Genomic DNA, 27,796 nt, shown 5'->3' with positions numbered 1-27,796 from the left:
CCCTCTCTAGCTTCAATAATCTCTTGAGGTCTCATCTCTTCTGAGAGCACCTCCTCTCCTAGCATCTCTAACACCCTAACATGCCTAACTAGCAATTACTATGCACTATTGGTGCACTTTTGTACCTGATATCTTTGCACTTATTGAATAACTGCAGTACTTAGTACTTACACCAAGGTCTCCTACTGCACTGAAGCTGTAGAGTTGTCCCTCAGTTTTAAGTCCCTGTGGATAAAAGCATCTGCCAAATGACTAAATGTAAGTAAATCTTTTCTTCATGGCACGCAGATTAACTTTTTGCTTAATCACTCTGATGAAACAACAGTCCAAGTTATTGGCGTGACCTTGTTGGCTACCATTTATTGCCTGAAATCCTATCACGTTTCTCAGCTTAGTGGCCTTTACAGACATCAAAGCTTCATATATACACTCACTGAGCACTTTGTTAGGAACACCATACACCTGAAATACCATGAGTATACCAGACTGTTTTTCTCTCAAAACAGTTTCAGTTCTTCGCAGTATGGATTCAACAAGGAAATAATCTCCTGTTCTACCAGATTTCAAGCATGATCTGTTTGATTCAGCTGAGGAGGCCACTGAAGTACACTGACGTCATTGTTGTGTTCATGAAACCGGTTTGAGATTACTTTTGCTTTGTGACATGGTCCATTATGATGCTGGAAGTAATCATTAGAAACCGGCCATAAAGGTATGCACAAGGTCAGCAGCAATAGACTGTAGCAAACAATCATTGATTGGTATCAAGAGACTCAGTGCACCAAAAAACGTTCCCCACACCATCACACCACCGCCAGCCTGAACTGTAAACACAAGGCAGGTTGGGTCCATGTGTCCTCTGACCTCTCTCATCAACAAGATGCTTAAATCCCCAGAACTGCCACTCTCCGGATGATTTTTGTTCCTGGCCCCATTCTGACTAAACTGTTGTGTGTGAAAATCCCAGGAGATCAGCAGTTTCAGACATACTCAAACCAGCCCATCTGGCACCAACAATCATGTCACAGTGAAAGTCATTGAGATCACATTTTTCTCCATTCCCGTGTTTGATGTTAACATTAACTGAAGCTCCTGACCTGTATCTGCATGATTTTATGCACTGCACTGCTGCCACATGATTGGCAGTCCATGCATTTAATTGGATAATTGCATGAATCAGCAGCTGTATGGGTGTTCTTTATAAAGTGTTTGGTAAGTTTATATTGTAATGTATTAAACTGTGCATTACTTTGAGCAGGAAAACACTTTAAATCTTTTTGCTTACATCTCATATCCAGAGTTGTAGCACTGATCGTGGCTTGTGAAATGGCTCATCATCATCTGAGAACCATGAATTTGTGTGCAAGCTTTCATGGAAACCCGTCTGATAGTTGTTGAGATATTTCACTCTGACTGACTGACCAACATTGCCTCGGGAGGCTGGAAAGGCTAAAAATTAATTGGGTAACTCCAATATTTTTCATTTCAGCATATTTGAATTTGACCACATCAAACCAGCAAAATAAATAAGAAGACCTCGATAAACTTCTTCCCTTTCAGGATTGTTTCGCTGGCAGTGGAAACAGAATTTAGATCTTTGTGGTAGATTTAAACACAGAAAATAGAGCTGATGAACTGAAGACAAAAATATGAAAAAATCTTGGAGGCTGTCTCTTTGATCAGAATTTTCTGAGGGGGTTAGGATTATGCATTCAGCATTTCCTAAAAATCCAGCCCTGTAGCCCTGCTTATATTACATTTATGTCCACAACAGCTCTTAACTTTCAGCCAGTGTGTGCCACCGGTTACAGGTTTACAGGTATTCTGAGTACAGACCGCCACATTTCCCATCCTGGGAGAGAGAAAGGAGACAGGCAGGCAGACAAAGAAGACTGTTTCGTCTTCCTCAGCCTGTGTACGCTATGATTGTTGATTGGAGGACGTAGGCTATGTTGCACTTGGCGCTTTTGTCCCTGCGCACTGGACGCCCCCCCCCCCCCCCCCCCCCCACCGCCCCGCTGTGTTTTGGTGCTCAGCGCTCACACCTGAAGTGACAGAGGAGGAGTGAGGCTCGGAGCTGTGATGAAGGCAGCGCACAGAGCTGCTCAGCCTGCTTCTCCTGCAAATCCGTACGGCACATTTGGGGAACAAGTCAGAAGGGAAATATCCAACGGGAGGGGGGATGCGCGCATGTGACAGGCTTTGGACGTTTCCGTTTATCCCCGACGGGCTGGGAGTTGAATCTTTCCATCGGGAACAGCTGCGTTTTTAAAAAAAAAAAAAAAAAAAATCACCCGTGACTGGCATTGTCAAACATTGCACGCCTCGTCCGTAGCCTGCGGATCGTCACAGCACCATGCGAGCAGGAGAGACGCGCCCTGTGCCATGCTGAACAACTCTCCGACTGTGCTGCTGGCTCTGACCGCGGTGGCCGGACTTCTCCAGCGATGTCAAGGCTGGAGCGACGAAGACCTCCTCCTGCCGCCCATCAACTCCTCCAACAGGTTCCTGGCCAACCTGGAGGTGGACGTGCGCTTCTCCAAGAGATCCGTGGAGGAGAGCGAAGCCTCGCCCGACGTCTCCGCCCTGCAGACCCTGTCCCAGTGCAACGTGAGCGTCCAGAGACTCCTTCCCACCTCGCTGGTGGCCCGCTGGGACAGCAGCTTCGGCTTCCAGTGTGATGTGCTTATCTACACCACCAACAACCACGGAAGGGCTTTTTTCTCCGCGTCTTTCAACAGGGCGATCTCGCCGGTCGTCATCGAGCACCTCGGGGTCACCGGGGGTCAGCAGGAGTTGCGGCTGTGCGTGGGCTGCGGGATGTCCCGTTACCGGAGGTTTGGTCAGGGCAGATCGAGGGGCCAGCAGGCCGGGGATCAGGTCACTTTCTGCTGCGTGGATTTCAGCCTCGACGAGCTGAAGGGGGACAAAAGTTGGAGGCTGAACAGAAAGCCCATCGAGTCCACACTTGTGGCTTGTTTCATGACTCTGGTCATCATTGTGTGGAGTGTTGCTGCTCTCATATGGCCAGTCCCCATCATTGCAGGATTTCTGCCTAATGGGATGGAGCAGAGGAGACCGAGATAATTGAGATGAATCTTTATATTGATTAGCCTGTGCTGCCTATACTATAATTGTAGCCATTCAACTGTTCACATGAAGGAACGATGGCGGAGGTTTGGAGAACTTTTTTGATCAAATGCTTTAGTTTGGGGTGTTCTTTGACCCTTAATAGACCTCCTCCTCATTAGGACAACCAAGGTAATGTATGAAGACTTATATACTAGCCAATAGTATTCTATTCTGGGACCAACGCCAATGTGTTTTGTATACCCTTGTAGGCCTTCCTATAGATTATGTCAGCGTAAACTGTGCAAACTTTTCTCTTTAAACTGTGTTTGTATAGTTTTTAATCTTTCTAGAAAGTTTTTGCCTTATCCCATGTGTAGGACTTTTGCACTGAAAACTGAACTCTAAGGTGTGCCCTCACATACAGTGTATAGTGAATCTATTGCCTCGTCATGTTCAGAGTAAGTGTAATAGTTTTTTTTCCAATACATTATGAAAAATAGGTGTTGTTTATGATTGACATAGAGAGAGTTTCAATATTTATATTGTTAGATTTCTAATGTCAAGTTCATTCGTGCTTATTTGTATTAATGTCGAAATGAAAATAAAATTGATTATAGGCTATACATATCTCAGATCCTCTCTGACCTGTTTTCTGTAGCCTAAATCAATTTACTTCACATGTAGCCTATTTCAAGTGAACGTGGTTTAAATTTTTTGAGCCCTTTGGAGACTGATTTTGACACGATGAGGTGCACCTTCAACTTGATCACAGGGTTCCAGATAGATTTATAGACAGTCTTTAAATTCAGAAATAGTTTTATAATATGTGTGTGTGTGTGTATATATATATATATATACACACACACACACACACAATGAATAAGTCTATATATATATTTAAGATCTAATAATAATTAGCCTAACTACTTCTTCTACCACCACCACTAATAATAATAATAATAATAATAATAATAATAATAATAAATTCACAAATTACTTCAGTTTTTTGTGAATGTGTGGAATTATTATTATCAGTCAAATGTAGCCTACTGTATTATCTGTAGACATCTCCTTTCAGTGTTAATTTATTGATGCCTAATGAGCAGAATCTTAAAGTAAACGCTGATCCAGGTGGTTCTGAATACTTTACATACCGCACTTTCATTTACATCAACTCACAGAAGCTCGTCATGCAAATGCAAATTTCGTAAAAAAAAAAAAGTGTTTTAGCCAGGTTCCCTCAGTTTGAGCTCAACCCTGCCCCCTCCCTCTCTTGTTAATGGCCAGTCTAGATAAGGGATCCGGAGAATTACGCCTCATCTATTAAATATTAGTTTTAGTTCTGCAATGTCAACGTTTCCTAACACAGGAATCGCTTTGCCTTCCAAAGTTAAAGCATTTTTTTTCGCATGCAACTTGCCCCATGAAGACAAAACTGTGTTATTTCTCTACTGGAAATATATATAAATAAACTGCCTCTCATCCGCTATCTGTAATGATTAAATTGTATTGATTGGGGCTTTTTTTTTTTTAAAGTCAGATGTTATAAGTCATCAATGAACTCTGTACCTGCCAAAATGGCCGACCTGGCCACGCCTTCCCCTTACCTGACATTTGAACACTCCCTCGCTGCGACACACTCACACTTGAGGAAGTGGAGGAGCCGCGTTTCAGCAAGTAGTTAAGAGCTGAGCTTCACGTAAACGAGAGGAAAGAAAAATGAAGATCCCAGTTCTGGACAAGAAGCAATGACATGTGCGCCGATTTCCCTCAGGATCAGAGTCACAGAGCCACACTGTAGGACAGCATGTCCTCATCGGTCTGGCTGCGGTGTTTGTGTCTTATATGCTTCGTCTCCACTGTGTCAGGTAAGTTTAATTATTAACCAGCGGGACAGATTTACTGTGAAACATGGTGGATCTGCTCTTTAGATGTTGTGTTGTTCAAATGTTGATTATTCTTCATTTGAAAGGGCAATAGGAGAAAGCATCACGACGGATCAGGCATTATTATTATACGGTTTCTTTATTTCTAAGCTGTTATTGTGCTGTTTACTGCTGATGTGGCTGTTGATGAATTGTGAGTGTATCTGAGTAGATCAAGTTGGAAGACAGGAGAAGGATAAGAAAAACGAAAGCAGTACCTTGTGGTCTCAGTGTGATGTTTTTGCTGTTGTTCATGACTGGACTGAGCGGTTTTGTGTGGTTTGTCCAACAGAATCCTCACCATCCAGAGCCAAAGAGCTAATCCGATGCGTCAGGTGACACATGAAACGGATATGACTGTTTTGTCCACTTGAAGATTGTTTACAGATGAATATAGAAAGGAGAAAGAGTAGCCTATAGTAAAGCAGGAGATGTGAGGCACCAGAGAGTTGATTAATGTAGCACATTAGGTGCTGTAATGTGTGGACATGACACTGTTTGTTCAGCACAGGCCTGGTTAGTCATAGAAGGAGCGAAGCCAGTTAGTCATATTGACTTTGTTAACGGCGAATAAAAGCACACATCCAACACATTGTAAGAATTCTTATGTGCTGATTTTCAGCTACACCCAAGTGGTGATTTTGTTGTGATATTTCCAAATACTAGTCAGGACTGGACACCTGGTGTTTTATCACTTTTCTCTAAATCAAAGGATCATTCTTTGTCTTTTTATCCAGGGGTCCAAAAGCTGACCATCACCCCTGACAGAGGCACCACCTTCAACATCAGCAGTACTCAGGTCAAAGGTTGTGAAGTGTGCACGAGGGCAGGGCGCTCATTGCAATGTGATACGTCTCTAGAGTTAAAAGACAACACTCCTGTATCAGTGGAGTTTGAATGCTCCAGACCTCAAGATGTGTTCAGGGTGGAAATTAGCCGCAGTATAGGTAAGAACACTGCAGCCTCTCTAAGTGAAAACAAAAGGTACTATTTGAAAGGCGGTCTTGTAAAGTAATGAGACTATCTTGCTGAACTGATACATTATTTGTTGTACATCATTCTTCCCTCAGAATGTACTGTTGATTCGTGCAATGGGCACATCGTCCAGGCTGACTCCGGTTCACTTCCTTTGCTGGATTTTAACCGCAAGTTCACCTGGAACCTGAAAGCCTCAGCACCAAATGCGTTCAAAATAGACTTCAGCAAGACGGGTCTGAGACAGATTAATCCATCTGAGAGATGTCCAGACAGACACAGCTACACCCTCCAGGCCGTACAGACTACAGGGACGGTGGACGTAGGGAAATTCTGCACATCAGGCACTATCACCAGCGCTCAGATACTGAATCTGGGCAGCTTTTCTCTGGAGGTCCCAGCAGGGCAGAAGCTACAAAATGGCCAGTTTGATGTGTCTGTCGGGGAGGAAATCAAGTGTGAGTTGGTTGAAATTTTCACATCTGAGCAACTTCTCTCTTGTGTGTCTTTCAGAGTCACTTTGTTTGACAGTTTCATTCACTTGTTTCTCTCCTAGCCCTTGCCAAAATTACACTGACGTTACCAAAAGGGGCTTCGTCCACAGAGCTGCTCTCTCCAAACTACCCGGACAGTTTTCCAGACGATGATGTGATGGAGTGGTGCTTTCAGGTCCCGGACAAACACAAGACAGGCATTCAGTTCTCGAACCTCACACAACCGAGTTGTCGGAAAAAGGAGACAGCAGTGGAGTACCACAGCAAAGGCAGAGCAGCGGTGCTGAGTCTGACGGCGGCACAACCAAAGCCGACTTGGGGGAATTTCTCTATAACGTTGAGGAACTGTGAGATGGACAGAAGACGAGCCGGTTCTCCTGGACTCTCCCTAAGCATGACGGTGTCTACTTCAAGCACAAGTTCACCAGGTTTGTACCTCATCAGCAAATTTACGGTGTTGTTTGGCATCATTGCAGCTTTTGCTATAACATCTTTGACGGTTGTTCATTTGGCCCTTTGATATGATTTGTCAATTTAAAGTCGGAGGTTTTGATTTTGGGTTGAGCTGGATGCCGACAAACACTATTTTAATCCATACTGTAAAACTATGACACTATCTGAGACAGACACTTATTTCTAAGGCTGATTTAAAGGCTTGAAAGCTGATTCAACTGAAATTTAAAGCTGCTATGATCAATATGTTTGTATTAACAACATATCAAATGTTGCCTGCAGTGACATACCCACAGAGAATTATCCACCAACCCCTCAGCTCTAGGTTGTGTTTTAGTGTATTTTAGCTCATTGTTTTGGATTTTATTATTTTAGTATTATTTTGTATAAAAGTGATAACATGTCAGTGTTGCTAACACCTTGTTTCACATATTGCTGTTTTAAAATGTTGCTTCAAATAAGTATTTGTTACTTCAATCTCAAAAACTGTTCAGTCAGAAATAATGATGTTAGCAGTGCCCGGTGTTTTATCTTAAATGTATTAGTCTGATCAGTGGCAAATTATTTATTTTATGAAGATTTCACATAAAGAAGAAAAGGAAGCAAATCTTAGTCTTAAAAGCTGCAAATATCAGAATTACAACAGATACATTTTGTGTTGATCAACTGTTTGATTTATCATTTTATAAATCAAAGCAGTTTTTTTCTGTGGGTGTCTTTGAACAAGTCAATTGTTCAGTGTAGGTGGAGGTTTTGCTTTTCGGAAACTAGTGTAGAAGATGGATGATGAGTCTCTGCATGTTGCAGCAGGCATGTGTATAAATAATCTTTTTTTTTTCTCTCCATTTTCTTACCATGTCACAACATGGCTGCTGTTTCATTAGTTGAGGGTGTGAAAGAATTTCTTTTTTTTTTTTTTTTGAGACACGATGAGTAACAGTGACATGGAGAGTGGGCCTCCACTCCACTCCTCCAGTGATCTTTGTCTGAGTCCCCAGGTCTTACATTTGGGGATCTCTGAGATTGCCTCATTGCTGAGTCATGAATGACAGCAGTGTTGCAGTACCAGTGATCGGGGAATTACATTCAGCTCTGTTGGGAAAATCACTATTCAGATACCTGTGTGATGTGGCACGAGCCCACACATTTGCTTGTGTGCGAGACAGGAAGAGAGACAGAATAAATGTACTTACTTTCTTACTGTACTGTTTTCTCCAGTGTCGTGTAAAGTGGACCTCAGCAAAGTGGAGGGCCTCTCTCTTTACATTGAGAAGTTGAGACTGGCCTCTGACTGCGAGATGAAAATAAACTCTGTGACGAAGGAGAAGATCACAGTCACATCAAACAGTGTGCTGTCTTTCCAGGACTGCCGTCCTGAAGACGTACAAGTCACCGCCATGAGAGTCATAGGTAAATCCAGATTCTGTTCAGCAGGGGATTCCCTGGGCCTGGAAACTAAGCCTTGAATGGTTTTTATAATTCTCCATATTGGGATCAATATTTCATGTCATCACCAAGATTTTATTTTTAATGGTCACTTTAAGCACCACAGACTTGCTGCAGGATTTATTCAGTGACTGGCTGATTTGAATATATTTGAACTCTTATTTACACCAAGTAGTTATTACTGGAAGTAAGAAGGTTTTTTTTCTTTTTAAGGCAGAAATTCTGTTTAATTTCTGAACCCCCTTTCATTTAAATGTTCTGTGCTTTCATATCAGAGTGTAGGTATCTCACAGACTGCCCAAAGACTCCAGTCCGTCTCTCGTTGCCTGAACTGCCTCCCTGCCTCCCTGCCCCTCTGAGCAGTGTGACCTGGATTCTCCGTCCTCCCTTGCACGGCACCGTGGAGCTGACCTCTCCCACCGGGTCCCTCAAGCAGGCCCTACCTGGACAGCCATGCAATGACAGTATCATCATCAAAGTGGCCGAAGACGATGGCACTACTATTGGACGCTTCTGTCCTCAAGGAGCCATAAAGAAGATCCAAATCCACACGAACATGTCTGTCACTGTGTCCAACACGGGGGATAAAGCACTGAGGTCGTCTTACAGGAACAGTCTGGATGCCTGTTTTAAGAAGGAGATATCAGGTAACAAGTCGCTTCACTTAAATGTAATCAATTGATATTTTTCAGTGATATTTAATCTTTCCTCTCTAACTCATATTCAGAAAGATACATATTCACTGTATCTTCAAAGAAAGACACGCCTGTCCTTCTGGCCACTCCTGGTTGGCCAGTAGGAATGAAGTCTTACTCCACCGTCTCCTGGATTGTCTCCGTCCCCCCAAAGATGGAGGCGCACCTGATGTTTGCCAACCTCAGCCAGCCCAAGTGCAGCAACCGCCACACCAACATCAGGGTGCAGAGAGTCGGCCGCCTGGAGGAGGACTACAGCCGCAGGGAGGATGAGGAGGCCGAGAGCGAGATCATCGTCTCTGAGGGATTCTACCTCAACATGTCCAACTGTATGCCTGAGAGAGGACACTTCAGCGTCATCACCAAGATCACCCTGCAGGAGAGCAAGAGTAAGAGGAGATATGAAGGGTTATGTGTTATACATCATGGTTTTGTATGTATGGACGCTACTTTGTGTGAATTGTAAGACTCTTTTTTTCTTTTTTTTTTTTTATCTAGTCTGGACAGTAATTTTCTCATCTATAAAATATGGAGTATGGACACTACTTTATTTTATTCCATTGCCAAATTTCTAAAATTTACACACTCAGAATTCAGATACTCAAATAAAATGTAGTGCACAATATACTAAATATATCAAGGACTGCACAGTTAAATTATTGTTAATGTTGTTTTCTCATTTAGACCTTCTGCTGACTATCATCCTGAGCGTTGTGGCTGCTCTGTTGGTCATTTTTGTCATCGTGCTGGTAGTGGTGTGTGTGGTGATAAGGTGAGTGCATCTGCTTTATGCCTCTGTTTATACTTTTTTTTTATCATTTATACTTTATGAGTAGGTGTTTTTGTCTTGTGAAAAGAATTTTTCAAGATTTTATTTTAGTAAAGACAGTTAAGGTGACAAAGTTTTTCACCCTCCATTGCAAAATTTCACCCCATTCAACGGGACGACTGATGGTTGCAGGAGATGCTGTGTGTAACTCTAAAACTCTCATCCTCTTGATGCTCCTGACAAACAGGAAGAAGAAGAAGAAGCTGAATCATCAGGTGTCCATCTACAACCCAAATGGCACCAGCTTCCTGCCAGGACACCACAACTTCCCTAAAACACGCGAAGATAACGAGTCACATGTGTACACCTCCATTGAGGACACTCTTGTCTACACACACCTGCTGAGAAAGGGTATGGAGATGGGCGTCTATGGAGAGTCTGACTCGTGCCGGTCCTTCACAGGACACACAGACTCACAAAAGCCACTGGTCTCCAAAGACTCTGATGGCAGCAACATGGAGATCAGCGTTTATCGCCCGTTTCACTACTCATCTCAACAGGCTCCTCCACTCCCCAAAAGGCCTCCGAGCCTTCCCCTGGTGGACAATGATATTTACCAGACGGAGAACCAGAGTGAGGAGCAGCACTCTCCAAATCTGGGGCCGAGGCTGGAGCCAGAGGGAGGGAACTGAGGAGAAGATTGGACTCAGCTTTCATCTTTTCACTTGACCTATGTGAACTTTGAGATATTCATTCCCTGGCATCTGTGTGATTACTTGGTGTTCAGCCTTGAAAGCCTGTTTTCTTTTCTTGAGCGTAGTTTTGCACCAAAGCCAGACACAGAAATAACCCTGTTCAGACCTGCCTGCAGCTGTTACCCTGTTATATCGCTGATGAAGACTTTTTTGTTTTGTTCTGAAAGAGGTACTTAATCGTCCTCTTTGTACCAATTTTTGCCACTATTAAGTGATCTCCTGCGTTTAGGCAATGAATGTTTTTCATTTTAAAATATTTTATACATGTACTTCTGGATGTTTGCGCAGGAACAAACCTGTGTGCTGTTTACATGCTGTGTTTCTCATTTTTATCATCAAACCGTTAAATAGAGAGGACTCCACTGCTGCTGCAATACATTGCACTTTATAGCATCATCAGAACATGATGGCCTGATGATGGCCTGTGTTGCAGGAGATTGCAACAGCAGTGCATGTACATGGAGTCCCCTCTGTGTATTTTTTTTATCACTGCCATTTCACCTACTATGAAGACTTCTAGATATCATTACACCATAAATGTGCCTTATGGAGAGGTCCATACACTCCTGCTAATACAGTTTAGGATTTTAGAGATGTTTTGAGCCAGGGATAAATAAATATTGAGTGCTGTTTTTCATTTTTGGACCCATACTTTTGGAAATCTCAAGGCTGATCTGCTGCTAACCAAGTGATCTCAGGTCCTAGACTTATTTGTTTTCTTTTTGTGCATCGCGATAAACGAGAATCACTAGTTTGCATATTTTATTTTGTATTTGTCTCAAGGACCATGGACCCCTTCTGCTGGACTGCAGTGACATGGAATAAAAGTCCTTGTTTGTTGTTGACTGAACTCTAGTAATTACAGGTAACATTTAAAAGAGAGACTGTACAAGAGCTGTAATTTAGTGTGGTGAGTGCTCAGGACCTTTTCATGTGTCGTTGTGAGGATCTGAGTCACTCGTTCTGTGAGGAAGTACAAACTAATGTAAAAGGTCACGGAACAAACCAAGAGCTACCTAAGTTACATTTAACCAGGAGTTTTTTGTTTTTCTTCGATTTATTCATTAACAATTTTCACATTTTCTGGGGTGGAAACTGTGGTGAAACAGAAGATAATAACCACACAGCTTTTGAAAATATTCATGTAGAGTGTTGATTTTGACATCAACCTGAAAATGAAAAGGTCCCATTTGAGGAAAAAATGTGGTTTAGAAAAGAATGGTCTTGTAAAGCGAAGTTGGCTCCTGCAGTTCAGAGAATGAACAGCAGAGTGAGACAAAATTCAAAGTTGGAAATAAAGTGTGGCGCAAGATCTCTGTAAACTGTCTCCATAAAGTATGAGCATAAACATTTACTGACACTGCTGAAGGGCCCGAGGGACATGATCTCCACAAACACACTGCTGCTCACACCAGTGCATGTCCATGTTGATCAGACATGACCTCAGTTTGGGTGGTGGCAACTACTGTGAGTGCCAAAACCGAAACTGTTTTCATGATGGAAAAAAAGTGGGTGGGTGCACTGCTCACATGTTTTTAGAAAAGTAACAGCAGGAAACTTGCAGAAGATTCAATTGTAAATTCTTTGGGAATTTAAAAAGGTTTTGTTTGTCATGTGCCTACTTATTTATAGGGAATCCTTTGGGATTTACACCTTGCACACTGTGTTCCCCATTGTACATCCTCCACCCTCAACTGGCAATTTACTCACATCCCATTGACTTCAACTGCCAAATATGTTTAAAAGTGTAATTCTCATCGTCTTACAATTTTTCTTGGCTTTGATGATGGACAGAACACATCATCCATATGAATTCACCTGAAATAACCACTACCCTGTGCTTGGAGCTGATGGCCTTTGTTGAGATCATTATATTTCAGAGCCAGGAGAAAATACATATATGAATGACTCTCGACCAGATTTTGAGTCTTATTTTGAAAAGAACATTATGGAACACTGGGAAGAAGATGACGACTGAAAACCAACAAATTGTTTAGTCAGTATTAGTTGCAACAACCTTTTTTTTTTTTTTGAGTCATTACATAAGAATTTTTTTTAAGGAAGCATTTTTCCCTCCCCCCTGAAACTTTGACTTGAGCTGGAAGAAAATGAGAGGGCTACAACTGAGGAGACATGTTTATTAACATTATTTATTTAGTCATATAACAGCATAATTTGACATTCGGGAATGAAAATAAAGAAAATGCAATAGAAAATGTACTCATGGCATTTATTAGCAGATGCTATAAAAAATACATATTGCAAAGATTAGCCATCCAGTGATGTTTACCTAATATACGCAGTATTTGAAAACATTAGTTTACTGAATGCATGTAAAATATCATGTGCCAGTGAGTTTAGCTTATACAGTGACATAGTGTATCCCAGACCACCGTGTGAAGTCATTTGACATCTGAATGGCTTGGTCAAGAAAATGTGAGCTTAAGAAAGATGCAGCACATTATTTTTCAATGTATTGCATGATTGTACCTGATAGCAATCAAACGCTCTGCATGTTTCATTCTTTTCTGCAAGCAGCACTTAATGTTCACGAGTGTTTATCTGGGCAGGGTCATATTAATGTCAGAAAGCTACTCTCAGACGATGTTGAACTCACACACCGAGGCTTTTTCAGCTCTGCAGCTCTCATCAAACCACTTCCCGTTGGCTGTGGTGGAGAGGATGGCACAGTTCTGGCTGCGCCCTCCGTCTGGCTGCAGCGTGATCTCGGTCTCCCAGTTCTTGAAGCGCACGCTGGACCCCGACTGGTCCACCCACTGGCCGTCGGTCACCATGTCGTTGATGCCCAGCCAGATGTGCTCCTCGGGGCCGATGCTCTGGCGGACGTAGCTGTAGAGCTGGTCGTTCTCATCTCCTGTCAGAGGAGTGCTCAGGCTGCCTCCTTTAGCAATGCAGTCATCACTGGCTGCGTGGAAAGTCTTCTTCACTGGGTCAGCCAGGAAACACTTGCCGAGGATCTTTGTGCCTCTTAGACAAACTGGAGGGGACAGTTTTGAGAGTCAGTGTGGTTCAGGTGTCATTGTTTCTTGCACTGGGCTCTTAATCGCTGGAAAGATGTTAGAATAGGGTTTAAAATGCCTATAATACCTGTTTGTAAAGCCTGCTGCTCTTTCAACACATTCAGCTCCTGAACAATGTCATCTATCTGTTTCCTCAGCTCCTCGATTGCAGCATTGTTTGAAGAGTCTGGGAGAGCAGAAAATACAGAATGCATTCAATCAACTTCCACATAGTAGTTCACTAGTGTTGTTCTGTAAAAGTTATCCAGAGACCTTACAAATAAGGATGTTGTTTTCTTTTCTTTAATGCCGAGTTAATACCAAATCCTACCTTTTTTTCCATTTCTTTTCTTTGAGGTGGTCTGCTGCAGTGCACAGTGCGCCAGCAGCAGAAGGCAAAACATCAACCAAACCCCTCTAGTCTCCATAGCACTTGGAAAAACACTTTAAATCCACCGTAAATCCACCGCTTTGGTGCAGCACCAGAAAAAAGCTCCTCGCAGCTCCAAATCCTCGCCAGACTGTTGTGTTTTACACGCCTGGAGTGGTGGCACAGAGTTGAAATGAGGAAATCTTATCTCAGAGAGAACAAATGCTTTACAGATGTTTAACAGCCCTTTGTGCTGCTTTTGAAACACTGAAGGGCGGTGGATGGAGGGGCAGGATTGTGCAGTGTTTAACAGTGTTCAGACAAGCATGACTCTGGTTCCATATGTTTGGAGGATGCCAGTAAATTACAGGAGGGCCTTATCTGTCAGTGTGTTACATCACATTTCTTACAAAAACAACTTGAATTCCTTATATTTTTATCAAAAATATACATCTGTTTGTGCCTCTTAACAGCAACAACTATTAAGTTTTCCAACTGATTTTTCATAGTTGTTTGCTAATTGAACTGTGGACTTAACCTTTTGTTTCCCTGTCAAAAGGTCTGTTGTGTTCCTGCTGAGGGCTCCAACAGGCCAGACGTTGGATGTTTTGAGGTTTTTCCCAGAGCCCACATCTGGATCTCCTCAGTGAGGAGGAGGAGGTGCAGATGACACGTGGCAGAGACTTACATAATGAAGAAACTATTGTGAATTTAATATTTGTTTGTGTTTCCTCCCTCGCTGTGAGACTTGCCCTCAGTTTCAGTGGTCGGCAACAGCAATGAGAGAGCTGACTGCTTAAAATGTGCAGTGATCCCTCATTCATTCACCGTCTGGACACCCACAGTTCGCAGCCAAACAACACATTAAAGTGAAGCCATGCAATGTTCCACCTCCAAATGTGAGTAAATACACTCAGAGTAGCTTGACTTTTCATGGAAAAACTGAATCATAATACGTGTTTCAAATTATTATATTCAAAAACAAAGAGCTTGATTACAAAGAGGATGTGTTACATCTTTTGAAGACTCCATATTGCACCTTCACTGCTCTCTTCAACTTCTGTACATTATAATTTTTGGGAGGGTATCTCAGCAGAAATTACTAATTTTTTTAGGTTACAAAAAATGATCATACCTTTAATCCTTAATGTTCTAAAGGGTAATTAGACATAACACATCTGGATTTAAATTTCTGGGGAAAGCTTTGTTGCTTGTAATAAAATGCATATTACTGAAATGGGTTGAGTTGGTTCCTCCTGCTGTAATTTAATAAAATATTTAGATTCTTCCTTTAGAGAGGCTGTCTGCCTTCCTGGGTGAGAGTGAAAGAAAAACATTCTTAATGTTCTTATGAATCATATCCAGCAAAGGGCTGGAAATGATTTGCTTGTGGGGAAGAAGCTTGGAGTCTTATTGTCATTACCATTGTTTTGACTTGTGTGTTTAGTTTCATTATTTCAGTCAAGAAATTAATAAAATATATTGAGACAGACAGAGTGTGATTTTATCAATATATTTGAAATAAAATATTTACAAAATAAATGAACAATGAAGCTGTAAGTAGAACAGTAATATGACATTCACTGAAAATAAGTCATTTATAATATACAAAAGTTCAGGCAACGGCAAAGGCAGCTTGTAAATACATACAGAATAACAATGCCCAGTCACAGTCATGGTGTACGCTGCCCTGTGCACAGCAGGCATGTCGACGCTCGGGTCTCTGATTCAGACCTTGACAGTGTCGCAAAAGTACAGACAGTGCGTGGGTCATAATTCAATATTCACTTGAGTGCATAGTTAGTTAGTTAATTAGTTAATTTTAGTCCAGACTACATCCCCTTGGCCCTGAGCACTTCATCTTCCACAGAATAATAATGATCTACATATGTGGTGAAATGCTGAGATGACAACACAGGAGAGCTAACAGGACACAGTCTGCTGGTCTACATGGAAGACTGTTGAATTATATGATTATATGATGGTTGAATTATATGATTATATTTATGCAGACTCATGTAACTAATTATTTGTTATTAATCTGTATTTTTCTATTTGTCTGAGTTTGTCCCATTCCTACATGCCACAGGAATACTTCATTTCCCTCTGGGGAAAAAATAGAGTTTTATATTATTTTACTCTTCAGTATTTTTACAGCCTTGATGCTTTCAAACTGTTTTTATAATTCATTATTACTGCAACTTCTGTGTTCAACGTGCTGAGTGCATTTGTTCATTGCTCAGTGGATAAGAAGCACTTGAGATAAATACAAAGCCCTTTGCATCACATTGCTCTTACTTCTAACCAACAAGCAAAGCTCAATATTTGCCAAACAGTGCAGCTCCTATGCTGGTATATCTCTCTGGGTATGTTGCTCATATAATTTATCATCTTAAAGTTCTTTTAATACAGTGCTAGAAAAGTCAAAACACTGAAAAGAAGCCAACAGTTCACAGGAACACACGAGGTTTGAAAAATCACAACACTCCACATTAAATAAATACAACTAAATGAAAAATACAACACAATAAAAGACTCATCTTGAGGTAAAAACATGCAGGAATAAATTAAGTGTGCTTCATGTATGCAAAAAAAAAAAAAAATACAATGACTCCTCTTCATCTTGTTGCCATGGTAAACTATCTGACGCCTCGGCAGAGTATTAGGCACCGTCCCTCTGGTCTACGTTGGGCAAAGCACTGCAATAACAGCAGAGATGAATATTAGCAAAACTATGACTGACGAGGGATGAAGCTTCAGTATGAGTTCATATCAGTAAAATTGCTATGTGGGAAATAAAAAGGAGGAAAAACAAAAGGAGGAAACACCTGTGGAAATCACAGTTTCACCACATCAGTTATAGACTGCTAAATATCTGAAATCTCAAGCATAGTGTGGGTTGGGTGATATGAAGGATAAAGATTTGCAGGCAACTAGTCATCATAAAACAGTGTCTTAAAAACTAAGTGTTGACATTGATTCACAGTCTGTGAGTCTAGACACTAACAGGGATAAACCATGCTGCAGCCAGTCCACTGTGTCACTGTGTGGGAGAAGGGAGAGGTGAGGGGGAGGAACATCAGGGTCAGACTGCACTACACTTCATTGGTAGAGGGGGGGTGCTCTCCCATTGTGAGTGACAACACCACAACAGCGCACATCACATGTGAATGTGTCACAAACCTCTCCATCCTTTGCTCACACCACAGCTAGCAAGTGTGAGGCAGCAATAGATTAGGCAGAACATAAGAAGTAGAGACAGAAAACACAAAGGAATGAAAACAAAATGTATGTGAAAGAGAGGGCACACAAAAGATAGAGCTTAAATGTTTTGGCAGGAGACACTTTTTTATGTTAATTGCTGAAAAACATGGGTGATTACTGTCTAGGTTTGCTTATTTGATAATGCACTAACTAGTGTTTTGAAAATGTTTGAGTCAGCAGCCAAACTTTTTAACTCCAGATTTCTACATACAATTTTCAATAAAATAAGAAGAAACAGCAATAGTTTGTGGCAGTCAACTGTTTTTAAATGCACCAACATGAATTATTTTGAAAGAAGAACCTGCTCTGCGATGTAACTTGACCAAACTTGAATAAAAAATGAAGGCAGTGGCATGTTCAGAGTGATGCATGATGTTTTTGTAATTTTGAAAGGTAGGAAACAAATTAAAACTCTTACTAAATGCATGGAAATTGTCAAAAGTAAAGTTAAAGGTCCCATATTTTACACTTTTCCGGTATTTTATCTAAAGTTTTGATATCCATAAGAGGATATATTTGCAGTTTTATGAACTAAAAACCATCTCTCAGGCTTCTCTCTGGAGCTCTAGTAACAACAGGTCAGTGAGCAAATCAAAGGAGAGGCTCTGAACCAAGGACACTCTCCAAACCAAATCCTGCAAGGTTGCATGGTGGTTCCAGGTGTGCTGGGCTTGGGGCGTGACTGAGAGCAGTGACTGCTTTGTGACATCACAAAGCTACAGCTTGTTTTAAGGCACAGTTTTTGAAAACAGGTTGTGTGCATTTTTCCTTGGATTGAGAGCTTAGATGTTCTCACAGTATCAATATAGCACCTAGATCTGCTTTATAATCAAAAAGATATGAAAATTTCACTCTATACAATATGCACCCTTTAAATACAGATGATTTGTAGTAAATGGGCTCAACCATGCAAAGCCCCTATGTGTGGTTCTTTAACTCTAATAATCTCACAGTGCAGATACAAGATATCACACCACCAACTTCTAGAGACAAAAAAAAGAAAAAGCTCACCTTTGAGAATGTAGTCTGTTAAGAGACCAGGCACCTTGTCACTGTCATCTCTCATTGCTAGTAGAACTGAGAAGCAGCAAGTAGAGAGGAGTGAAGGTATCAGTCATAGACATTAATATTCAAGCATGGTTGGTACAGAAGAAGAAACTTACTCTTGGTCAGGATCTGGAGGTCCTCAATCGAAGGGGGGTGTCCCTTTTTCTCATAAGGGATGACTGTGGTCAAATACTGTAAGCCATCAGAAAACAGTGGCAAGAACGGGGAGAGAGAAATTAAAAAGGCACAACATCTAATGCATGAATGCTGGAGAAAAAAAACAATACATACAGTCTGACTTTTTCTTTCCTGAAGGGCCAGACCTGGTTAACTATTTCAAAACGGAAGATAGCTGAGATACAGCGGATGTTTCTGTGGGATAGCATTCCTATCAAGGCGTGTATTTCCAGTTCAGAAAGCAGAAAGGTAAAGTTCGGCAGCTGAGAGAGAAAAGGGAAGTAACCTGTCTTTCACTGCACCCACTCCCGAAAGTTTGCCGGAAGCTGTTTTGAATGACGGAGGAGAGCCCCTCCATGCTGAAGCGCTGAGGAGGAAGGAAGTGCAGCAGGGAAACAGAAGAAGAGATGTAATCAAAGAAGGGAAAATATTTTAGGAAAATGCAGTTTGTTGAAAGAGTAGAAGAGAAAGATCTGAAGCTATCACATGACTGTGGTAATATCACCATCAAACATTAATAAGGAGATAAATAAATTGACACACATAACCAGGCTGGTAATGTTTCATTAAAACCTGACTGTAAGAATGAAGTACTAACTGATCCCAGTGTTTTCTCAGCGAGGCCCTGCGATGTCCCAGCTCCACCTTTAAGCTTCTTCTTCTTCTTCAGCAGCTCGCGTTGCTCCTTCTGCCGGTTTTGTACATCAATGAGTGCTGAGATGAAACTGTTCTTCACCTCTTTTTCAAAGTCCAGCTCATCCCTGAGAGCTAGTTGCTGCACCAGCTCCTCCGAGAACCTTCTGATGTTCGTCTCTGTCTCCTCCAGGCGTTCGTTCAGCTCTGCAACACTCAGGGTCCTCACCCCTGCACCAAAAACACACAAAAACACACAAAGCATACAGTTATTTAGTGAAGGAAGCCTTTAAAAGTGCAAGAATCAATTATATGCTGTATATTTGATCAGTACATTATGAGGTGCTTAGATGTACAAGTGTGTTTCTAGATTCAAGCCAGAAGTAAAACAATGGATCTTTTTTGCAAAGTTTGCTTTACATTTATTATAACGCACACATTTTAAAAACTGATTACATTTAAGAATAAGCCTGGCCTTATTACCTCTGCCAAGGAAGTGATGTTTTCACACAGAATGGGGCACAGATCAGGGAAGAAGAACCCTTTACATTTTGGGGCAGATCTGTGTCATTTGCTGTTTATTTGATTTTTTCTCTGAAGTCTGGTTAATGTTGTTTAACATTGGCCTTGGTGGAGGTCTGCACTCTCTGAGTGCCCCTCTAGTTTTAGATTTTTCTTATTGTCAATAAGTCCCATGAAAATCCCAAAACCAACTATCCTTTAGTCAATCTCTCAATCATTTCTGACTTCCCAACCCTGTCTCTGGCTCTCAGCCCTGAGCCCATTCATACTGTAGATGTAAATCATTAAGAACTTGTCACAAATACATATTTTCACTTTTTAAAAAGACTAAATAATGACCCAAAATGGTTTTAGCAGACATTACTCAGATGCAACTAACTGATGCATTTCTGAGGGACTATTTTTTAGCTGCGGATTAAATCACATTTGGTGTTTTACTGAGTATCTGCTGCAGCACAGTGGTCTATTGACTCAAAATAAGTTACAGTGTAACGAAGGAACATATCACCCAGTGTAACAGTGTAAGTCACTGATGTGTTCTTTCATCAGACTTTGGCTACACAGAAAATACAGGTGGGGTTTGCTGACAATGAGAAAAATGTAGAATATGAACAGACTTGTTCTTTAATATCAATGTGCTGAAGCTTGTGCTGAAGCTCACACTGGTCTCTAACACTTTTTGTATGTTCTCAGAGGTAGAAAAACACAATATCAAAAACATATTGTAAGAGAATATTTTCTCATATTGATGATGTACCAGTGAATTAATAATAGTTCACTTCACAAGAAAAGAATCACAAGAACATATCACAACACTGATACAATTCATTCTGTCCTGCAAGAAGACGTCACGATATATTGGTACCTTCATATTTATAACATATCACAAGACAATTTGTCATAAAATACTGATTATTTGGTCGGAGGACACTCACTCTGCTCATAGCTGGGGCTGCTGGCGGACCGCTGGACGTCCAGTGAGAGCATCGAGAGGTCCGACTGAGAGGGATTGTGCACTGCCTCCATGTCAGGCGAGTCCTGCATCATCTCTTCTATCTCCTCAATAACCTGAGAGAGCGTCAGCAGAGAGACAGAGATAAGCACTCAAAAAATACCCCATTGAACATCAGTTATTTAATCTCTGTGGGAATCACCGAGGGATTTCAGTCATGTTAAGCTGCTGCTCTGCATTTGTAGGCTTGATGCGATATGACTGCTAGCAGGCCAGACAAGGCTGGAGGTTAGTGTTTATGTTTATGTGCATTTTACCTGCTCCGCTGTGAAGAGGGGCTCGTCTGCGAGGCAGGAGACAATGATGGAGTGCATGTCCAGCTGCTCCCTCAGCTCCTCATCGTCTGACAGCTCTGCCGTGACATCAGTCTTCCTCTGGCCAGGAACAGGAAAGGGGGAGGGTATTTAATCAAAACGCTAAACCCCAATACAATGAATATTTGAGATTTGTGAGATGAACGGAGGAGAGATTTGGTGGGGGAGGGAGGGTTGATGGGGTTGAAGGGGAAAGTGGGACAGAGATGGGATAGGAGGGGTGGAGCCACTCACAGTTTTCTCCTTAAGGTTGAATGTGGGGATTTGGAGGGAGCATGTTCGAGACTGTTTCCAGTCCACCGGCATCACGTGCCCATAGTTACTGGTTAAAGCCTCCCAGATTCTGCGGGGAGAAGAGACAAAAAAAAGTCCTGACAAATCTTTCAGTGCCAAATGCTAAATTACTCAGACATAACTATCATCTTTACAAACTGCATCCTCTTTACTGATAATGACTCTTTCCTTAGTTTACCTACTTTTCTTGTTGCCAAGAGGACTGAATGTGAGAAGATGACACAGAAATACTTTTAGAAATCACATCCACAAATGTATCACAGTCAGATTAAACCGTTTTGGTGCGGAGGGCAAATATGACACACTCCTGTAATCCCCAACATGGAATCCTATCAAGTTGAAAAGGCCACGATGATTAAATTTTAGGATCACAAAAACCCAAAGGCACCTTTTTTTTATTTGGAACAATATATGTCATGGACGACTGTTTAGTGTTAACGTTTCATGTATTTGTAAATGAGATTTACTGACTTTTTTAAGCACTAATAAACCTACTGTTTGTCAACTTAACACTTTTAGGGGCTTTGGAAAAGTAATGTGTGGATATGTCTTTTTGCAACAATACCAGTATTTGAAATATCCTTCCTATCTGTTAGGCTATTTATGAATATATGATGGCATATGAGACAAAAATGTTCAATATAAGTGGTCTTAGAAAGTAATCACAAAAATATCAGCTCTAAGAACAAAAAAAAATTGTTAGTCCACTCATATCGGCCATTATCGGTTTTTAATGCCATTTAATGGCAGGTACAGATATCATACCGATATTAGTGCACCCGTTTGTTTGACTGAATCTGTAAAAAAGATGTTGCTTACGTGTTCAGTCTGTTATCACAGTGGATTAAAGCAGACCTATATTCTGAGTTTTAATGGCTTGACCAAAGATGGCTGTCACATCAGTGATAGTTAATAACCCTTTCTGAGAGATGCTGGCTTCCTGATCTAGTCCCATTGCGGATACCATGGCTTAATATGATTTTCATAACAGTGAGCGGAAGCCTCCACATCCACACACCTTTAAAGACAACAGGCCGAAAACAAACACTCACTCGTCCTTCTCCAGCAGCGCGTCCTCCGCGATCACGCTCACGGGAGCGATGCTGTCCGTCTCGGTGTTGAAATTTTGGAAGCACACGGATAACTTCTCGTCGAAATCGTTCACCAGGTCCTCCATGGACCTGAAAGCACCGGCTCCCCCCGGGGAGAAGCTGCTGTCGTGCAGCTCGGGGAGATCGTAAACATCCAGGAGGAGCTGCGCCGCCGCCGGGGAAGCGGCGGCTGCTGCACGGCCTTTCCGCGGCAGCAGCCCCTGCTCTGAAACCATGTTCACATCACCTAAACTCGGCCAGTCGTCGTCGAAATGCGCGATAGGTGCGGCCATAGCCCGGACCAGCCTAGCAGCTCCGGGTAAATGATGGATGAGCGGTGGGACTGGCAGGCCTCAGCATCCTCCCTGTCCGCCGGCTCACTCCCCTCAGACAGGCTGCTCCGGGCCCGGCCGACTAGCGGCGACAGTGTCCGACAGCATCTCAGCAAAACGTGGTGACACCTGCACAGACTCGGCCGGTCAGCCTGCACATCCAAAGCATCAGTAAAGACCCCTCGTTAATTCACCAACTTCACCATTTGGTGCTATTAAAAGTTATTTCAACTTTTTTTGGAGGCAAACTCTACTTCTGGCGCAAAATACCACACAAAGAATGAAGAACGTCGCAAAAACAAAAACAATAGCAAAAATAAGGCCACATTTACACACATGCCAAACTCTGTGTGTGTGTGTGTGTGTGTGTGTGAGAGAGAGAGAGAGAGAGAGAGAGAGAGAGAGAGACACTGACCTCCTGTGGATGAAACAGGAACCGCTGACCCCACTGTGTTGCTGTGTGTGTTGCTGTGTGTGTTGCTAGTGGCAACGGACTCCAAACAAACAGACGGCTTGAGTGGGACGTGCAGGTCGAGGGGTTCACTTCCGGGGTTCACTTCCGGGGTTCATCTCGTCTCAGGTAAAATGAGCTCACCTTTGTCGATGCTGAAGAAGACGAGGCGCACCCCACTGCAGGCCCCTCTGAAGGAGCAGCGGTGGGTTACTCACTGGACACAAGTACAGAGCTGTAACTTCACTGTGTCAAAGGGGAACATGTACATTTAACTGTGTTTGACCTGCAGGGGCAGACAAAAAGTGCCTTTCAGGAGGAATCTGTTCAAAGGTAGGCTGGTCAAGTCTTATGCTAAACATAACACAGAAACAGCAGTTACCAGCAGTGGTGACGGAGGTTAAAAAAAAACAACAACAAAAAAAACAAAATTCAATAATCAAGTAAGTATGTAAGTATAATCAGGAAAAAATGCACTTAAACTATGCAAGTAAAAATATTCAGTGCATAAAAATGTGTCTATAACTCTATTAATTACTCACGCATTAACAGTGACACCTTCACCTTGCTTGCTTTGACCAACTATTGGACAAAAAAAATGGAATAATTAAAAAAAACAGCAAATTCTCAAATGTGAGTAACTGGAGACATGAAAACTTTGTAATTTTTGCATGAAAAATGACTTAATTTGGCATACAGTGTTTTTACTCTGTAACAAAGGATCATACTTTATAAGCTCTTCATACATTTAGTTTGTGAAATACTAACCTGTAAAGTAACCGTAAAATAGCTGGTGGAGTAGTTTGTATTAAGTGGCATGAAAAGATACTTGAGTAAAGTACAAGTACTTTTCTACAGTACTTTATTAAATGTACTCAGTTACATTCTCTGTACTCTGACAAACAGATTTTGAACTGCTTCCCATAACAGGTAAATTATCTATATGTTCTCTTTTTAATCCCTATTGTGAGACTCACATATTTTCGTAATGTGTGTTTCATTTTTCAGACTTTCAGGCACCATTTGTTGATGGTGGTGATGATGATTCCTCTGATTCAAATTCTTGCCAACCCTCCCACACTCCAGCCAGCGATGCCTCCACTTCAAAGTCAAAAGCCCCTTTAAAGAAAAGTACAAGTAAATACACAGTCATTTTTCCAAGTTGAAGTACATCTTTTGTTGTTTGCTGTCATACAAACCTCAAACTCTGACAATCAGGTGCTCCACCGAGCGACTTTGAGCTCATGTCTGCCATGATGCAGCGGGTGACCCTGCTGGAGAGAAAAGTGAGGAGCCAAGAGCGGGAGATTGAGCGCAAGGTGAACACACACCTCCTCCAGATGAATAATGAAATGGCGATAATATACTGTACATCCCTGAAACATGTCACACCCCCAGTTTATATTGTCTTCATTCTTCTAAAGAATAAAAAGATCTCCAGTTTGGAGAAGAAGCTGAAGGTTTGGAAAGAATCAGGTAAAATCACCTTCAGACCTGAGTTGGATATGAGCAGCTGGTACAGATGAAATGATTTTGACTTAATCCTGCCTATGTGTGGATTTTTAGAGAGTGCACATGACCCGAGCGGGAGAGATGATCTTGAAAGAAGGTGCCAACAGCTGCAGAATCAAGTGCATGAAATGGAGGTAAGTTGATTTAACATTTCATTCATGTCTTTACACTGTGATTACACCATACTGAAGTCTGCTGGTCCCTGTCCTGCAGAGCTTTCTAAATGACTATGGTTTGATCTGGGTGGGAGAAGGGGAAACCAGTGACTCAGCAGAGTTTGAGCGGACTCACAGCTTAGGCAGAGGCCTCTGGCAGCCAGGTACTTTCGTCTTTATTGGCCCTAAGCTTTCCTGCAAACATTCACCTACTGCACAGCGCCATCATTTGCTGTATATCTTTCCTCTGCAGGCACCTCTGGGGTCAGGGCTTTCCACATGAACTTTGACCTTGTGCTGCAGAGGATCACAGGGCTGAACATCCTCGCAGGGGAGGGAGAGTCTTTTGTGCAATCGACAGCCACGGGGGCACAGCTGGCGAAAAAGGATCCTATTCCACTGAGGCTCTACAGCAACGGCATTGTCATGTTTGATGGTCCTTTCCGCTCTTATCAGGAGCACAGCACCCAGGTTCGCAAACTAAAACCGCACAGCAGAAAAATTGCCTACTTTAAAGTGGGATCTTTGATGATGGTTCCCAGTCTTTTTCTTTTGTCTGTGCAGCAGTGCATGCAAGATCTGATGGACGGGTATTTTCCATCGGAGCTGCAGGAAAGATTTCCAGATGGTGTTCCTTTTGAGGCGAGTCTCCGTTTCTTTCTGTTTGCCTGTCAGCAAATCTGCAAATTTGTGACTTATCAAATACGTACTGTGCAGGTTCATGACAGGCGAGATGAAGAATTTATCTTCAGGCTACCGTGGGAGAAAGATGAATCATCAGGTGTTGCCAGCTCTCAAACACCTGGTCTGTCCTGCAAACATTGCTCTGATAATCCCAAAAAATCAGGCTTATGATGGAAAATTCTTCACTGTCATTCTCATCTTCTCTTCTGGTTCACACAGGCAAGAATCTGACTGTGGATCAGTTCCTGAACAGGCTGCCCAAGGTGGTGGTCAAGGCTGGTCGAGTGATTCACATCAGGGACTCACTGAGAGCCACCCTGCAGGTGAGAAGGCAGAAAAGATACACCTCATTCCAAAAGTGCTTATACTCACGTGCCCTGCGTGCTTAAGTATGTTCTCTTACAGATGATCACTACATTGCGCTATCTGCTCTGTCTGTAGCTGTGCCTCATGTAATGCTCATTATCTAACAAGCACTTTCTCTAGGGTTCGTCTGATGCACAGAGCAGCGACTCAGTGGTCCTCATAGACACAGCAGCACTGCAGGCGATGAAAGAGAGGTATTCAGAAATGTCATCATTCATTACATAAGGACACAGAGGTTTTTTTTTATACCATGAATCGTGATACATATTTTTGTGTCTAAAAACCAGTTTGTCATTTAAATTCATTTTATGCAGACAAGCATTGTTCAAATCTATAGGGATGTGTTTTAAATCGTAAAAGAATATTCCAACGTTTCTAAAGGTTCGTAAATGCGTCAGTAAAATGATGCACAGATCTAGATTATCTCCATTTGAAGGCACAACCATGGAAAAACATGGCATCTGGGGTTTAATATGTAACTCAGTATGAACATCATATAGTTTATCCAGATACAAGATGTTGAAACAGTGTGCAAATCATTTTCTAACATTTCAACTATGTAGAAATTAGGAGGAAAAAACGGAGGTTAACAGGACCTGCTAAATCCAAGTACACGCTGCATGATGTAAAGGCCGATTAAAATCCCTTTTTTGGCAATGATGGCTGACTGTCAAGATTGTGGAGATTACCGTATGCACTGGTCTGAAAAATAGGGCAGGTCACCATGGACACTTGTTAGCTTGTGATGGGGTCTAGGATTCATATGTGTGACCTCCTTACGGAGTCTGATTTTTATGCCTCGCATTGCAGCTGGTGATGTAAGTTTTGGTCAATGTGATGATATGCAGTTTTAGATTATCAGGGAAGAAATGTGCCATGTTTTTATATTAACTGATAGTCTTTGTGTTCTTGTCACTTTTCACATTCAGGATGGAGACATTCAGCTCTGACCGGCCATCGTCGCCCCATGATGTCATCACGCTCAAGGTGAAGTCTGAGGATGGGAATCACACTTACATCTTAAAAATGGGCTTCTCGGAAACTATCGGCCACCTGAGACAGTATCTGGACAAACACAGGTGAGACCTCATCCTCCTGTCCAAGTTATCCGTCTTTTGTCTTCGTAACAGTAAAACACTGTTGCTTGTATTTCTTACACGACAGAGGTGGTGGTCTCCCTGGTTACGACATCATCAGTGCGTACCCACAGTGCTGCTACAATGACGACTGCAGGACACTCCAATCATGTGGACTCACGACTAATGCTACCCTGCTGCTGCGAAAGAGACAACATCCTCATTCATTGACTGGAGTCAATCAATAAACCTATAAAAAGTCATGTATGACTTGTCAAGCATACATATATATATATATATATATATATACATATATATATATATATATATATATATACATATATATATATATATATACATATATATATATATATATACATATATATATATATATATACATATATATATATATATATACATATATATATATATACACATATATATATATATATACATATATATATATATATATATATATATATATATATATATTTTTTTTTTTTTTTTTTTTGTTTTGTTTTTGTTTTTGTTTTTTTTTTAAATCAGCCGGTGTAGGAACAGTTCAGGTATCACTAAGAACATTAAGAATGGCTCTATACTACTCAAGTGTACCAGATAGTGAGTTGCTATACACAATACCAGGACCCTAAAACTGAAGCAGCTAAATGGAATTCAGCCATTAATAATGTTATTTTAATTTAATAATTTAAACATTTCATGCTTTTCTTATTTAGTTAGTGACACAGCTGTGGATGCACTGATCCAACTTTTTCACTACTGATACCAATTCCAATACTTCAGCTCAGGATATCCGCTGATACCCAATAGCCCTGGCTCCTTTTTCCAAAAGTAAAATCTATAAACCTCACTGCTGGGTAGGTCACATAACATA

The 27,796-nt window shown here is 41.6% G+C and overlaps 5 protein-coding genes across 8 annotated transcripts; 3 read left to right on the top strand and 2 right to left on the bottom strand.

The window, feature by feature from the left end:
* Positions 1-2,047: 2,047 nt before the first annotated feature.
* LOC139613114 (transmembrane protein 158) lies at positions 2,048-3,704 on the top strand. The gene has a single exon (XM_071469472.1). It carries the CDS (start codon positions 2,386-2,388, stop codon positions 3,085-3,087), a length of 702 nt encoding a protein of 233 aa, XP_071325573.1. The 5' UTR covers positions 2,048-2,385; the 3' UTR covers positions 3,088-3,704.
* A 1,010-nt stretch (positions 3,705-4,714) lies between these two features.
* LOC139613113 (CUB domain-containing protein 1-like) lies at positions 4,715-11,896 on the top strand. The gene is made up of 9 exons (XM_071469471.1): positions 4,715-4,940; positions 5,735-5,944; positions 6,068-6,430; positions 6,529-6,894; positions 8,138-8,329; positions 8,641-9,012; positions 9,093-9,449; positions 9,745-9,832; positions 10,077-11,896. Exons 1-9 carry the CDS (start codon positions 4,880-4,882, stop codon positions 10,519-10,521), a joined length of 2,454 nt encoding a protein of 817 aa, XP_071325572.1. The 5' UTR covers positions 4,715-4,879; the 3' UTR covers positions 10,522-11,896.
* An 812-nt stretch (positions 11,897-12,708) lies between these two features.
* clec3ba (C-type lectin domain family 3, member Ba) lies at positions 12,709-14,243 on the bottom strand. Its single transcript, XM_071469474.1, has 3 exons — positions 13,936-14,243; positions 13,693-13,791; positions 12,709-13,582 (listed from the first exon to the last, which is right to left on the bottom strand). Exons 1-3 carry the CDS (start codon positions 14,030-14,032, stop codon positions 13,182-13,184), a joined length of 597 nt encoding a protein of 198 aa, XP_071325575.1. The 5' UTR covers positions 14,033-14,243; the 3' UTR covers positions 12,709-13,181.
* Positions 14,244-15,471: 1,228 nt separating this feature from the next.
* Positions 15,472-23,197, bottom strand: fez2a (fasciculation and elongation protein zeta 2a). 3 transcript variants are annotated; one of them, XM_071470176.1, is made up of 10 exons: positions 23,076-23,197; positions 22,290-22,812; positions 21,178-21,286; positions 20,887-21,003; positions 20,553-20,685; positions 19,061-19,326; positions 18,749-18,829; positions 18,402-18,477; positions 18,250-18,315; positions 15,472-16,673 (listed from the first exon to the last, which is right to left on the bottom strand). In XM_071470176.1, exons 2-10 carry the CDS (start codon positions 22,619-22,621, stop codon positions 16,657-16,659), a joined length of 1,197 nt encoding a protein of 398 aa, XP_071326277.1. In that variant the 5' UTR covers positions 22,622-22,812; positions 23,076-23,197; the 3' UTR covers positions 15,472-16,656. The 3 variants fall into 3 exon arrangements, with proteins under 3 accessions (XP_071326277.1, XP_071326278.1, XP_071326279.1); XM_071470177.1 differs by lacking the exon at positions 18,749-18,829; XM_071470178.1 differs by lacking the exon at positions 18,749-18,829 and having other exon boundaries at positions 19,199-19,326.
* Positions 23,172-27,188, top strand: ubxn11 (UBX domain protein 11). Of its 2 annotated transcripts, none has more exons than XM_071470175.1 (14): positions 23,172-23,316; positions 23,404-23,444; positions 24,120-24,242; positions 24,330-24,430; positions 24,536-24,587; positions 24,678-24,757; positions 24,837-24,942; positions 25,032-25,249; positions 25,343-25,420; positions 25,496-25,583; positions 25,682-25,785; positions 25,949-26,022; positions 26,758-26,907; positions 26,993-27,188. In XM_071470175.1, exons 1-14 carry the CDS (start codon positions 23,246-23,248, stop codon positions 27,150-27,152), a joined length of 1,446 nt encoding a protein of 481 aa, XP_071326276.1. In that variant the 5' UTR covers positions 23,172-23,245; the 3' UTR covers positions 27,153-27,188. The 2 variants fall into 2 exon arrangements, with proteins under 2 accessions (XP_071326276.1, XP_071326274.1); XM_071470173.1 differs by having other exon boundaries at positions 24,120-24,248.
* The last annotated feature ends 608 nt before the right edge of the window (positions 27,189-27,796 follow it).

Source organism: Trachinotus anak, unplaced genomic scaffold, assembly GCF_046630095.1.
Source record: "Trachinotus anak isolate AG129_WGS33_773 ecotype Australia unplaced genomic scaffold, CSIRO_AGI_Tana_v1 ptg000032l, whole genome shotgun sequence".
Classification (NCBI taxonomy): Eukaryota; Metazoa; Chordata; class Actinopteri; order Carangiformes; family Carangidae; genus Trachinotus; species Trachinotus anak.
The sequence above is the reverse complement of the archived record's forward strand: the minus strand, read 5'-3'. Positions and strand labels throughout refer to the sequence as shown.